The following is a 14,096-nucleotide window of genomic DNA, read 5'->3' on the forward strand; positions in this document are numbered from 1 at the left end:
GAGCAAATTTGTGAATAATGAGATTTCCTGATTCACCGACACTGTTGACTTACCCAACGTGCAAACGATCTAAAATGTGAGTGGGGATTTGCTCAGACCTGGCTCTCAGACATTAGTACCTAAACAGTCCGTTTCGAGTAATCTCATCAAAGGTAAGAACAGAAAATTCCAGCCCAGATCACCCTGGTTTTTACATGGTGATCCCTTCTTTAGAGCTGTTGACATGTTTAGTCAATGTTAATTTATTTAATATGCTTCTACTTTTCGTTGTTTCTCAGGTCTGTTGCCACAGTTATTGGGAGTCGCCCCAGAGAAGGCCATAAAACTTACAGTAAGTCTTTTGATTTGATGCTTCTGATGAAGGTAGTTTGCACATATTCAGGAATCTAGCAGAGATTCTCACGTGAAATAGCAGGTCTGTGTTTCCTAGGAGGCGCTAACTAATTCGAATGTAGGGCACTCACCACGCACAGCTTTTTATTATTCCCTGAGGTATCACTGAACATCCGAAAATGTGATAATGTATTTGAACAAGATTTTTGGTGGTTGTCACCACTATCATCATCATGGCAGGGGCCGCGGCAGCAGCGAAATTCCCTTCAGTGCTGGCTGTACTAGGTGCTTTCACGGTTTACCTGTGGTTGCTTTCATCTCGAGCACACCGCGTACAGTTTACAGATGCGGAGAGTGAGGCCCACGAGGGTGAAGTATTTGCCTGCATTTGCACACTTCATTGATGGGAAAGCTAGAATCCAAAAGCAGTTTTTTTCTGACTCCAGAACATATCACTCAAGTACACAAGTAGTTTGTGTTCGAGGTGTATTGTGTAACATTTGCCAGAGCAACAGGTTGAGCAGTCTGATTTCTGGTTGAAGTTGGTACTCCATCAGATTGGTTTTCCAGTGCCTGACTCCTATCTGACAGGTGGTAAGTAGGTAGTATGGATTTCTGGAACGGGTCAGTGATCACATTTTCATCACTAAGGTCATAAAGCCCCAGAGAGTTAAACCTTCCCTCTGTATTGGGCTGTGTAGTGTTGGTGCTGAAATGGTCCTTTTATCATCTTCCGATGTGACTGGTGGGACAGCTAATCTTCTGATTGATCCTTAAAATTGCTTGTGGTGTACACCATTTTGAGAATATTGTTCTTAATTAGTTAATGTTCTTGATGTTCTTTGAGAATCCTTGAGAAATGTCTGAGATGCTGAGTTTCCACCACGCTGAAAGATCTGATCAGCTAAATGTGTTTCAGTGATGAAGCTGTTGAGATTAAATCCTGTTAGAAGACTTGAAAGTGATTTTTAATCAAATCTTCCAGAAGTTTTTAAGTTATAAAATGTATGTTTTAATTGTGTCTCTTTGTTAATATGTCTCTCTTTCTATGCTATGGTAATTGCAGACATACATGAATTAGGCTTGTTAAACCACCTCTCTTAATTTATTTTCTCCCCCAAACATCAGGAATGCATGTCTATATATTCTAGCTTTCAAAAACGACATATATGAGATCAAGAGCAAGCTCTTAAGATCGTTCTTTTATTTAGTTTATGATTACTCCAAAACACTGAAAGAAAAATAACATTTATGTACAGTTGTATATGTGTGTTTGATGACTGTCTCTGTATTTTTTATCAGCTTTTCTAAATATTTTTCTTCAAGGTGAATGATTTTGTGAGGGATAAATTCATGCGCAAAGATGGCTCAGTCCCACTGGCAGCAGAAATTCTTGCCGGAGGATGTGTAAGTACCTTTTGCGGATCTCAACACTGAAGAGACTTGTTTCATGTGCATAGCCCTACCATGCTACCCAAGTGTGGACTAAGGCTTCTGTTCCCCACAGATCCTGCTCAAGGGCACTGTCTCCTAGGGCACCCTGGCGTTTCCTAGACAGGCAGCGGTTCCTGAGGTGGAAGGGGTAAACGTCTCTGGTCTTACTGCCTGTTGAGTCATGCCTGTTAAATCCGCCATTGCTTGCAGCTCGTTCTGCAGTAGAAGTCGTCTGTGGCAGAAGTGTTTGGCCTTTGAGCACATCTTTGCTGACCTTTCCTGGAGTTCGTGCAGTCTCTCCTACGGCACCCTCTGCTGGGTCAGGCACTGGAATTTGTAGTTTGAAGCCAGCAGCCATAGCCCTCTGCTTTGCTTTACTTCACACACGCCAGCAGGTCTTCAAGGCGCTCCCCGTGCTTCCGGGAGAAGGAGGTGGGGGGTGATGGGCAGAGTGCGCTCTGCATTGTCAGAAACGCTTGGAATGAGTATTTCTTTATGTGGACGAATGATCTGCGTCTTGTCCCTGAGCTCGGCAAAACATCGCGTCTTTTTTTAGTTCACGTACGGGTTTGTTCATGTGAATGTAAATACCTTAAGTAAGTTAAACTCTTCTACAAAGACGGGTGCTATTTAAAGATAAGTTTGGTTAAGTAAACGGTCTTTGATCACTGGGGCAATAAATATGGGTATATTTTCCATCTAAACCTGTGTTTCTTGTACAAAAGACGAGATCACTTTTTAATTTTTAAAAAAAATTCGCTTGTTCTGTGCAGGAATTGGTGATCATAAAAGGATCTTTTCTTGAAAAGTCATTGAGTTTAGAAGTTGGGAAAACACCCGAGAATATTAAACCTTTGTCTGGAGAGGGCTTATTGTCCTAACATTGAATGGGGTTCCCTGAGTGTAGCAGGAGCGACAGAGTCCTAGCCTCTGGTGATTCTTAAGAGGCGGACAGAATTTGGCTCCGGCTTGACTCTTTCTGTTTGATCACTGACCTGTCAGAGACGGCCAGGTAAGAGCCCCTTGTCCTGTAACTTTAGGAGCATTGAGGATGGAAAAAGGGAGCCTTTAATGTCCTGAGTGAAAAGGACACACAATAATAATCAAAAAGAATATGAGGAGTTGCAGACATGGCTTTTGCCAGTAAGTATTCCTTTAAAACAATTCTAGCTTCCAGTTGAATAACTAGGTTTTCTAATTTTCAATAGGCATAACCATGGGCTATATTTAGTATATCCTCAAGGCTGCTACCAGGGGCCCGAGAGAACGGGCCGTTTCAGTAGGTCAGGTAGGTTGTTGTTTTTTTTTTTAAGTCAGGTTTTAAACTTGCTGAAAAGACATGATTATATATCTCTGTAAGAATTTAAAGTGGAAAACTAACTATGTGATAGTACTCAAGATTTTTGGCAATAATCTTGAGCTTTATTTTCTTTTTATGAAAGCATTTTGCCCACACACAGGCCTGGGTGCCAAGGAGATTGGTCGTGGCACGTATCGTCTGCCGTAGGTGGTCTTGTTTTTTCGTTTGTGGTCGCCCATTTCAAATACAAAGCACCGATTGGCATCAGACGTGGTGCCTAGTTATTGTAAAGTGGTGCAGCCCCTTTGCAAACCTGATCTAAACACAGGCTTAAAATTGGAGCCACTGGGGCTTTACAGCTACTTAAAATATCTGCGAAATGAGGTTTGCCATCCTTCATCTCAAAGGTTGGGGAGACAGTGGTCCTCCGTGTTTCAAGTCTCCTGTTTTGATTCTTCCTGCCCCTCCTTCCCCCATGCCACTGCTTTAAGAAGTAGGAGTTTATTTCTCAGGTAAGCAATCCTGTAGGTGGCAAACAATCCAGCTCCTTTAGATCTCTGAGGAGTGGGTGGCTGGTTGCATTCAGCGTGTGTTTTGGAAGTAAGCAGCCGCATCTTTCTCTGCAGGCCCTGGTGGCCGTGTCCCCATCCTCAGAGCCCGTCACATGCCCCCTTAGAGGGTCCTGTGAGAGTGCTTCTGCCTTGCTGGCCAGCCTGGACAACAGAGAGCTTAAAAGATGGTGTCACATGGGCAGTTCCCCTTAGTTCACCCAGGCATCGCCCAGCCACGGGAGCTCACCTTGCTTTATTATTACAGAGGATTAGCATATATGGCTGGCTTTTGCACTTATAACCCCAAATTCTGGTTTCTTTGAAGATGGTTTTTGTGTGTGTGGTTGGTTTGTAATCTGTGTTGTACAAAAACAAGGGTAAGATGCAAGGAGGTCCTTGTCTCCTAACCTTAACTGTCTCCTAGCTAAACTAAGGCTTGTTTTGTAAGATACGTATCAGGAAAACAACAGAAATGATAGTAAATTTGAAGGAAAGGGTTGGAGGAGAGAGAATAAAATAGGTCTCCTTCGTTAATTTTTAAGATAATTAAATCTGTTTCTTCCATCCTTTCTTCCCTTCCTGGGTCGGGAGCTCAGTCCAGGAGGGAGACCACTCTGGGGTGGTCACGGTCAGCACGGTCAGCGATGGTGGTGGCTCTCAGGATATGGGGCAGAGGACAGAGGACCTGTTGCCACTACCCATCTCCAGTTAGGTTCCAGTGACTTTAAACCTGACATGTCATCTCTGAGTATGTTGTTGTGATTGCAGTGTTGCTGCTGCTTTAAGAAAAAATAACATAAATGGTGCCATGTGGTCTGTAGGTTATAGTCCTCAATTCAAGTGAGTCTTATGTGCCTGTTGTAGTGAAATAGAGGCTTGAAATCCTGAAGGCACTGGGGTCTTTGGCTTTTGATCTTCTGATCTTAAGGCTGTCTGAAAAGGAGACACAAATGGTTCTATCATGGCATCATTAGATTAGCAGTCTAATCTACTTGGCCTGAAAATCTACATTGAAATGAAAAGAAATGAAATGATATTCACTGGGAAAAAATGTCAAAAAAGGATAAACCTCCATCCCAGAAAGCTTGTATTTAGTAAAAATTATCGCATACCAATAAAATTTAATAGTATTCTGCAGTAATTTTTGGAAAGACAAGCAAATATACTCTTGAACAGTGGTCCTTTGATAATGGGCTTCCCTGGTGCCTCAGTGGTAAGGAATCTACCTGCCAGCACAGGAGATGCAGGCAACACCAGTTAAATCCCTGAGTTGGGAAGATCCCCTGAAGGAAGAAATGGCAACGTGCTCCAGTATTCTTGCCTGGAGAATCCCATGGACAGAGGAGTCTGGCAGGCTACAGTCCATGGAGTCACGAAGAGTTAAATGCTACTGAGCATAATGGGTCCACAGTATTTTTCTTTCTTTAAAAAAATTTTTTATTTTATATTGAAGTACAGTTGATTAACAGTGTTATGTTTTAGGTGTACAGCAAAGTAATTCAGTTATATATATACATGTATGTGTTCGTTTAAAAATTCTTTTCCAATTTAGGTTATTATAGACTATTGAGCAAAGCTCCCTGTTCTACACAGTAGGTCCTGTTGGTTATCTGTTTTAAAAATAGCAGGGTGTTCATGTTGATCTCAAATTCATTCTCCGTCCCCGCCCACCCAGTTGACTGTAAGTTTGTTCTCTAAGTCCGTGAGTCTGTTTCCCTTTTCTGTGTGCATGAGCGCTCAGTCACTTAGTCGAGTCTGCTCTCCACAACCCCATGGACTGTAGCCTGCCAGGTTCCTCTGTCCATGGAATCCTCCAGGCAAGAATGCTGGAGTGGGTTGCCATTTCCTACTGCATCTCTGTTTTGTGAATAAGTTTATCTGTATCAGCGTTTTTAAAAGATTTTGGATGTGAGCATTGTCTTACGGTGTTTGTCTTTATGTGGCTTAACTTCACTTCGAATGGTGATCTCTAAGTCCGTTGGCGTTGCTGCAGATGGCATCATTCCACTCTTTTTCGTGGCTGAGCAGTATTCCGCCGTGCGTGTGCACATCTTCTGTCGCTAGGCATGACGGTTGCGTCCGTGTCCTGGCTGTTGTGGATAGTGCTTCAGTGAGCATCGTGGTGCACGTATCCTTTCGAACCATGTTTTTCTCTGGATATGCACAGTGTGGGATTGTTAGGTCATATGTTAGGTCTGTTTTTAGTTTTTTGAGGAACTTCCGTACTGTTCTCCATAGTGGCTGTACCAATGTACATTCCTACCAACAGTGTAGGAGGGTTCCCTTTTCTCCACGTCCTCTCTAACATTTATTGTCTGTAGATTTTTTTTTTTTTTTTTTTTTTTGGTGATGGCCATTCTGACTGATATGAGGTGGTATCTCATAGTTTTGATTTGCATTTCTCTAATAACTAGCAATGTTGAGCATCTATTCATGTGCCTGTTGATCATCTGTGTGTCTTCTTTGGAGAAATATCTATTTAGATCTCCTGCCCATCTTTTGATTGGATTGTTTGGCCGTTTTTGATGTTGAGACACATGAGCAGTTTGTGAATTTTGGAGATTAATCCCTCATTTGCCACATCATTTGCAGATATTTTCCCCTATTTTGTGGGTTGTCTTTGGTTTATGGATCCCTTTGCTATGCAAAAACTTCTGAGTTTCATTAGATCCCATTTGGGTTTTTTTGTTTTGTTTTGTTTTGTTTTCCCACTACTGTAGGAGTAATGGAAAGATAGTAATGGAAACTGCAAAAAAGATATTGCAGTTTATGTCAAAAAATGTTTTGCCCCTATGTTTTTCTCTAAGAATTTTATAATATCTGATCCTACATTTAGGTCTTTAATTCATATTGAGTTTATTTTTGTGTATGTTGTTAAAGAGTGTTTTATTTCATTTTTCACATGTAACTGTCCAGTTTTCCCAGCACCATTTCTTAAAGAGATTGTCTTTCCTTCACTGTGTAATCTTGCCTCCTTTGACATAAATTAATTGACCGTAGGTATGTGGGTTTATTTCTGAGCTTTCTATCATGTTCCGTTGATCTGTTTTTGTGCCAGTACCATACATTTTTGATGACTCTTGCTTTGTCGTATAATCTGAATTCAGGGAGCCTGATTCCTCCAGCTCCCTTTTGCTTAAGTCTTAAGATTGCTTTGTCTCTTTGGGGTCTTTTGTGTCTGCATACAACTTTTAAGATGTTTTGTTCTAGTTCTTTGAAAAATGCCATTGGTAATTTTTCCATCAAGATATATATATGTATGTTTGTGTGTGTGTATGTGTGAATCTATCTAATGCTTATGGGAGTTTATATTCGTTTTAAGAGAAAGAAATAGTTGATGTGTTCACATCATTGGTTCTGAAAGGGATTGGTGAGAATATGCTCATGGAAAAACATGACATGAGGAGCAACCTCAACACACTGTTGACTGGGGGATTTTTGCAGAAATTAATGCTTATGGCCGTTTGATTTGTTATGTAAGTAAATATTGAAATATCTCCTGTCAATACTGTCTAAGTAACAAAAGATGTATTAATACGTCTCTGTTCAGTAAGTTAATTGCTCACCCCAAGAAGTAAGTATGACCCTGATATTGTTGCCGATATTCCCATTACTGTGGTAATTTCCACATACATGATGTTTTTATGCCTGTGTGTATAGCTGTGTATCAAAATACCATTTTTAAGGGATATTTTTATAACTTTTTTTTTGCTTTACATTCAATTGCAATTAGTTTTTATGGTGTAGAAAAATTAAAAGACACAGACACCCATGTGCCTACCACTTAAGATGTCAAACTTGACAAATGCAGCCAGAAGCCCGCATGTACCTGTCCCAATAGCTCCCCCATCTCCTGAGAGATAAACCTACCCTGAAATTGGTGCTTTTCACCCCCACACCTGCTCTTTATACTTACTGTGCCATCTGAGTGTGTCCCTAAGCTAGGTCAGTGTTTGCTTTCGGATGCTTGGTTCTGACCCAATGCAACAGGAACACAGACCCAGAGATTCCTGTACTGGCGCCTTCGCATACTTTCTTCCTAGTGCAACTGTGTGCTTTGCTTGGAAGAAAAGAATAGTAAATGCAGATATTATTTTCAAATGCTCTAGTGTGGCTGGCATACAGTCAGTCTGTCCTACGGATGTGTGGATTTATAGGATTTTGCATAAATATAGTTGGAATGGTATATTTTTTTATTTCTTGGTTGTTTTTTTTTTTAATTTTTACAGTGTTATGTTGGTTTCTGCCATACAACAGGAATCAGTCATAGTTATACATATATCCCCTCCCTCTTGAGCTTCCCTCCCTTCACCCGTTGCATCCCTCTGGGTCATCACAGGGCGCAAGACTGGGCTCCCTGTGCTGCCCAGCATCTTCTGCCCAGCCCTCCATCCTATATGTGATAGTGCATATGTGTCGATTGTGCGTTCCCAGTTCATCCCACTCACTCCCTCTCCCACCGTGTCCACAAGTCCTTCCATTCTCTACTTCTGTGTCTCCATTCCTTCCCTCAAAACAGTTCATTGGTACCATTTTCTAGAGTCCATATATATATGTTAATATACGGCTTCTCTTTCTGGCTTGACTTTGCTCGGTATGGCTGGTGATAGTCCCATGCACTGGAATAGTGCACAAGCTCCCCACCTGCCTTACTGTCCCGACTCCTGCTCTTCTTCCTAATGGGAATGATGCCAGTGTTTCTCCATCACTGTGGAGGAAGGAGGTTTGGCTATCTATTGTTGTGTAACAAGTCATCCTGAAACAGTAGTGGCTTCAAACAGCAGTTGACGACTCTTTCTCCCGGTTCTGTGGGCTGACTGGGTGCACTGGGGCAGTTCTTGCCTGTGATCTCCGTGTGGTGACGGGCAGACAGCAGCTGGGCTGGCATCGTCTGAAGGCTGTACTGGACAGCCAGGATGGCTCCCGCATGTGGCTGGTGCTTACTCTGGCCCGGGAGTGTCTGGGGCTCTTCTCCAGAGCACCTGCTAGGTTCCTCACTGTAGCCTGAGCTTTTCAAACCTTGGCAGCTTGATTCTAAGAGAATGCTTCCCCAAAACAAGCATTCTAAGGGTACTGGGGGTAGACACTGCAAAACTTCGTATGGCCTAGCTTTCAATAGCATTTCGCTGCATTCTGTTGGTCAGACAAGCACTCTGCCAGTTCAGCTTCAGGAGGAGAGAAGTTAGACTCAGTCTCTGAGTGAATGAGAATGACGGCAAAGAATCTTTAAACTGTCACTGGAGGGTTCAGTTAGCAGTGTCATGGGACAGGAGCATCCTCATTGCCCTGCACTTTATGAAGGTTTCGTAGTTAATCACATGTCTTCTCCAAGGACCTGTTGGTGATTCCAGAACCCATTCCTGGTCCACAGCACTCTTGGTTGCAGGGAGCAGAAGCTCACTGAAGAAGGAGTAACTCAGTCAAAGTTTCCATTAAGGGTATACATGAAATCAAGGGCTCTTGAGAACTGAAGTGGGCTACTCTCTCTGTTTTCTCTGTGGCTTCTTGGTCTCTCTCACAGCGACTTTGCGTCTCTGCATAGTTTTAAAAGACTTTCCTTTTCTCTTATTGGAATATAATTCCTCTGCAATGTTTGTGTTAGTTTCTACTGTACAGTGAAGTGAATCAGCTACAAGGCTTTGCTTTTTTTAGAGCAGTTTTAGATTCACAACATTGAGAAAAAGATACAAAGATTCCCGATGTACCCCCTGCCCACATACCTGCATAGCCTCCCCATGATCAACATCCCCACCAGAGTGGTGCATCTGTTACAACCGATGAAACTACGTCGACACATTAGTCCTTCAGAGTGCATAGTTTACATTAGGGGTCATTCGTGGTGGCATGGATTCTGTGGCTTTGGACAAATGTATAATGACATATACCCGTCACTGTAATATCATGCAGAGTGTTTTCACTGCCCCGAAAATCTGTGCTCCATCTGTCCATCCATGTTTTCCTCCCTGCCCCACCCCTAGCAGCCACTGGTGTTTTTGCTGTCTCCATAGTTTTACCTTTTCCAGAATGTCTTATGGTTGGAACCATGCAGTTTTGTAGTCTCTCCAGATTGACTCTTTTCACTTAGTAATGTGCGTTTAAGGTTCCATGTCTTTCACAGGGCTTCTCTAATGGCCCAGTGGTAAAGAATTCACCTGCCAAACAGAAGATCTGCCTTCGATCCCTGGGTCGTGAAGATCCCCTGGAGAAGGAAACGGCAGCCCACTCCAGTATTCTTGCCTGGGAAATCCCACAGACAGAGGAGCCTGGTGGCCTACCAGTCCATGGGGTCACAAAAGAGTCAGGCATGACTTGGCATCTGAACAGCAACAGTATTCCTTTGAGTGTGTCATAGTTTGTCTGTCCTCCTACCGAGGGGCATCTTGGTTTCTTACACGTTTTGGCGGTTGCAAATAAAACTGCTGTAAACATCCTTGAGCCAGGTTTTTGTTGAAAACATAAAGTTTCAACTCCTTTGGGTAAATACCAAAGAGTGCGATTGTTGAATCTTCACTGTGAGACTGTGTTTAGTTTTGAAGGAACCTCCTAACTGCTCTCCAAAGTGGCTGTGCCGCTTTGCATCCTGCCAGCATGTGTGCTGTCGGCGTTCCATGCATCTCCTGACTTCCTCACAGTGTTCACTTCTCCAAGAATTCCTTTCATGTTTTTGCTGGCCATCTGGTCTCTCAGTTTACATTTTCACCTTCAACTTATTATTATCCTCAGCTCTAGCTAATTGCTTAATTTTGTTTTGTTTTTCATTTAATTTTTTGAGAGGAAATTTGACTGACAAGCCTCAACTTGTGTGCTTGGTTGTAGAGCACTAGTGTGTGTGTGTGTGTGTGTGTGTGTGTGTGTGTGTGTGAGTCGTATCCGACTCTTTGTTATCCCTTAGATTGTGTGTGTGTGTGTGTGTCAGTCGTATCCGACTCTTTGTTATCCCTTAGATTGTGTGTGTGTGTGTGTGTGTGTGTCAGTCGTATCCGACTCTTTGTTATCCCTTAGATTGTGTGTGTGTGTGTGTGTCAGTCGTGTCCGACTCTTTGTTATCCCTTAGATTGTGTGTGTGTGTGTGTGTGTGTGTGTGTCAGTCGTATCCGACTCTTTGTTATCCCTTGGATTGTAGCCTGCCAGATTTCTCTGTCCTTGAGATTCTCCAGGCAAGAGTACTGGAGTGAGTTGCCGTTCCCTTCTCCAGGGGATCTTCCTGACCCAGGGATTGAACCCGAGGCTTCGGCATTGCAGGCAGATTCTTTATCATCTGAGCCTCCAGGGAAGCCCATGACATGCCAGATATTCATGCCTTTGCTTGACAAATCTGCTTGTTTTCAAGTATTTATAAAAGTGTTCAAGCCCTTGCTGCACCATTTTGGTTCTTAGTTTGAATTCTGTAAGTATCCTGAGACTAACAGTGTAGGTGCTTCTGTCATAAATATACCCAAAGCCTCATTCCTTATGACTGAGCGTGGAATCACTTTCAGTCAGTCATTTCAAACCAGGGAGAAAACTCCCTCATGTAATGAACACATGTGTCCTGGCAATCAGAGCTGGTCGTCAGAGTGACTCACTTGGATTTAAGTCTTCTGTGATCATTCTCTTCCCAGGGTTTTCTGTGGAGATGTGGCCTCATGGTATAGTGTTCTGAAGGCAGAATTCTCATTCCTCTGTGCAGGGACACATATCCTACTTAGAAATATAGACTGATACAGGACTCAATCATTAAGTTGAATTTCTATGAGATTGCTGCTGTGTCACATGTCAAGTAGCAAGATTTATTATGTGTTATAATGATGCTTTGGTTTTAATACTTACATTACAATTTATTTATAGTTTAATGAAAATCTAACAGCTAGTTACATTTCATTATTGTTTTTATTTGGAGTATCTCTAGGAGACTTTTTGCATACCCCTGAAAATACAAAACCATGTTGTAAGCTTCCCCCCCACCATGGTAATTTATAATAATAGTTTAATAGATGACTTCCAGCAAGATTATAGTGAATTAAATTATCCTTGTTTCATAAACTTTAGATTATTTGAAATAATTTTCATATTTTTACAAACAAAAAATTGTACCAAACATACATATTTTAGTCAAGATCATATCATAAACGTTTTCTGTCTTTCAACATATGATTGTGACTTTTCATTTTAAAAATAACCATATTAAAGCTCGAGTAGAAAACTAAGCAAAAGAAACTGTCCATAAATCTTCAGTTCTCACACTGGTAAGTTTTCTTAATCTGTATTTATGCTTTTTCCCTGACTTCCAACTCTACTGACTTCAAGGCTCAGAGGTTGTATCAGGTATTATTAATATGCATGACCTGTTGTCTTTGTCGGATGTGATCCTGCTTTGCTATTTGAGCTCTTCCTTTATAACTTTGTGCTGACAGCTCATTGTATCCTGGGGGCCTTGGGTAGATGTTGACAGAACTGAGACATCTGTAAATGCCCAGGCTAGGACTCTTGTCTCACTCTTCTGCCTCTGCAGAACGTTGTGCCTGACATCTGGGAAAGGCTTGAAAACATTTATGAAATGATTAAATAAATGCTCGACTAGTGTTGGTGATGCGGGCAGTAAATGTAGGATAGTCATCTGATACACTGTGCTGCCACTGACTTAATTATAAATGGGCAGTGAAGACACTGTACCTCCAGGGATTGGAACAGGGTGAAGGAATTGATGGACCTTAGGGAATACCTCTAACATGCCTACACATGTACACCCCCCGATGTTTCTCAAATAATATTTTCATTGGTCACTCAGGAAAGGAACCAAGCTTTAAAAAGCTCATATTGGTTTATTTGACTTCAGTTCTAAAAATGGCAAATAAACTAACCTGCAAATATATGCAGGATCTTAAGAACAGGATGAAGATATACAACTTGGGGCACTTGGTATAACTTACTCATTATTGCTTATGTTCTTAGTAGAAAAGATTTTATTGGATGGTTAACATGTGAAATTATGTCAGAATCAGGAAGGGATCATAGAAAAGAATGGCTTTTTTTTAAAAAAAAGACCGACAACACTCAAATACCACAACACACCTGCTAGAGTAGGTGAAATCGAGAACACTGACAGTACCCGGGCTGGTAAGGATGTGGAGCAGCAAAAACTCTCATTTGTTCGTGGGGATGGTGCACAGTGGCGCAGCCACTTTGGAAGACAGTTTGGAGGTTTCTCAGCGAAACCTCCTCTCACAGTAAGATCCAATAACTACATTTTTGGTATTTACTCAAAGGGTAAAAACTTATGTTTTCAGCAAAAGCCTTCACACTGCTACATACTGTATGGTTCCAACCACAGGACATCCTGTAAAAGGCAAAACTATGCAGACAGCAAAAGGATCAGTGGTTGCCAGGCGTTGGGAGGAGGAAGGGATGAATAAGCAGAACACAGAATTTTTAGGGCAGTGAAAATACTTTGTATGATATTTAGTTCAGTTCAGTCGCTCAGTTGTGTCCGACTCTTTGTGACCCCATGAATCACAGCACACCAGGCCTCCCTGTCCATCACCAACTCCCAGAGTTCACCCAAACTCATGTCCATCGAGTCGGTGATGCCATCCAGCCATCTCATCCTCTGTCATCCCCTTCTCCTCCTGCCCCCAATCCCTCCCAGCATCAGGGTCTTTTCCAATGAGTCAACTCTCCGCGTGAGGTGGCCAAAGTATTGGAGTTTCAGCTTCAGCACCAGTCCTTCCAATGAACACCCAGGACTGATCTCCTTTAGAATGGACTGGTTGGATCTCCTTGCAGTCCAAGGGACTCTCAAGAGTCTTCTCCAACACCACAGTTCAAAAGTATCAATTCTTCGGCGCTCAGTTTTCTTCACAGTCCAACTCTCACATCCATGCATGACCACTGGAAAAACCATAGTATAACGCTGCTAATATGTCAGTAACTATTTTCCCAAACCTATGGACTATACACCTCCTTGAGTGAACCTTAATTAAACTCTGGATTTTGGAGGATTACAAAAATAATTTTGCTCCTTCACAGTTAGCCCAGTAAGTCTTCTGGGGGGTAGGATTAAGGCACTGGGCTGCAGTAAGAATTCTATGGCTTGCCTGGTGCTATGGAAAACTCTTTCTCCAGACTTGTACTTGAACTTGGGGAAAAAATAAACGATATCTGATGGCAGTCAGAGTTCCAAACGCTGGCCTGAGTGGCTGAGGGCTGCCTTTGTGTGTGTGTGTCAGCCCCTCAGTTGTAACCCCAGGGACTGTGCCCCACCAGGCTACTCTGTCCATGAACTCTCAGGGTAAAGAACACTGGAGTGGTAGCCATTCCCTTCGCCAGGGGGTCTTCCTGACTCAGGGATCTAACCCCAGTCTCCTGCTTTGCAGACAAATACTTTATCATCTGAACCCCCAGGGAAGCCAAGGGCTCCCTTGGTGCCTCAGAGACGTCGTCTGACCTGAAGCAAGCCCATCTCGTGACAGACCCTGAGCCAGCCAGCTGTTGCTCTTCTG

General features: G+C 42.5%; 1 protein-coding gene across 2 annotated transcripts in view; it reads left to right on the forward strand.

The window, feature by feature from the left end:
- SLC25A13 (solute carrier family 25 member 13) overlaps positions 1-14,096 on the forward strand; it is a 226,700-nt gene that overhangs the window by 160,299 nt on the left and 52,305 nt on the right. For both annotated transcript variants that reach the window (XM_018047391.1, XM_018047392.1), the window contains exons 12-13: positions 279-331; positions 1,660-1,740. In XM_018047391.1, the coding sequence (XP_017902880.1) occupies positions 279-331; positions 1,660-1,740 (134 nt within the window). The remainder of the gene's footprint in view (positions 1-278; positions 332-1,659; positions 1,741-14,096) is intronic.

The sequence above is a fragment of the Capra hircus genome, chromosome 4, assembly GCF_001704415.2.
Source record: "Capra hircus breed San Clemente chromosome 4, ASM170441v1, whole genome shotgun sequence".
In the NCBI taxonomy this organism is placed as follows: domain Eukaryota; kingdom Metazoa; phylum Chordata; class Mammalia; order Artiodactyla; family Bovidae; genus Capra; species Capra hircus.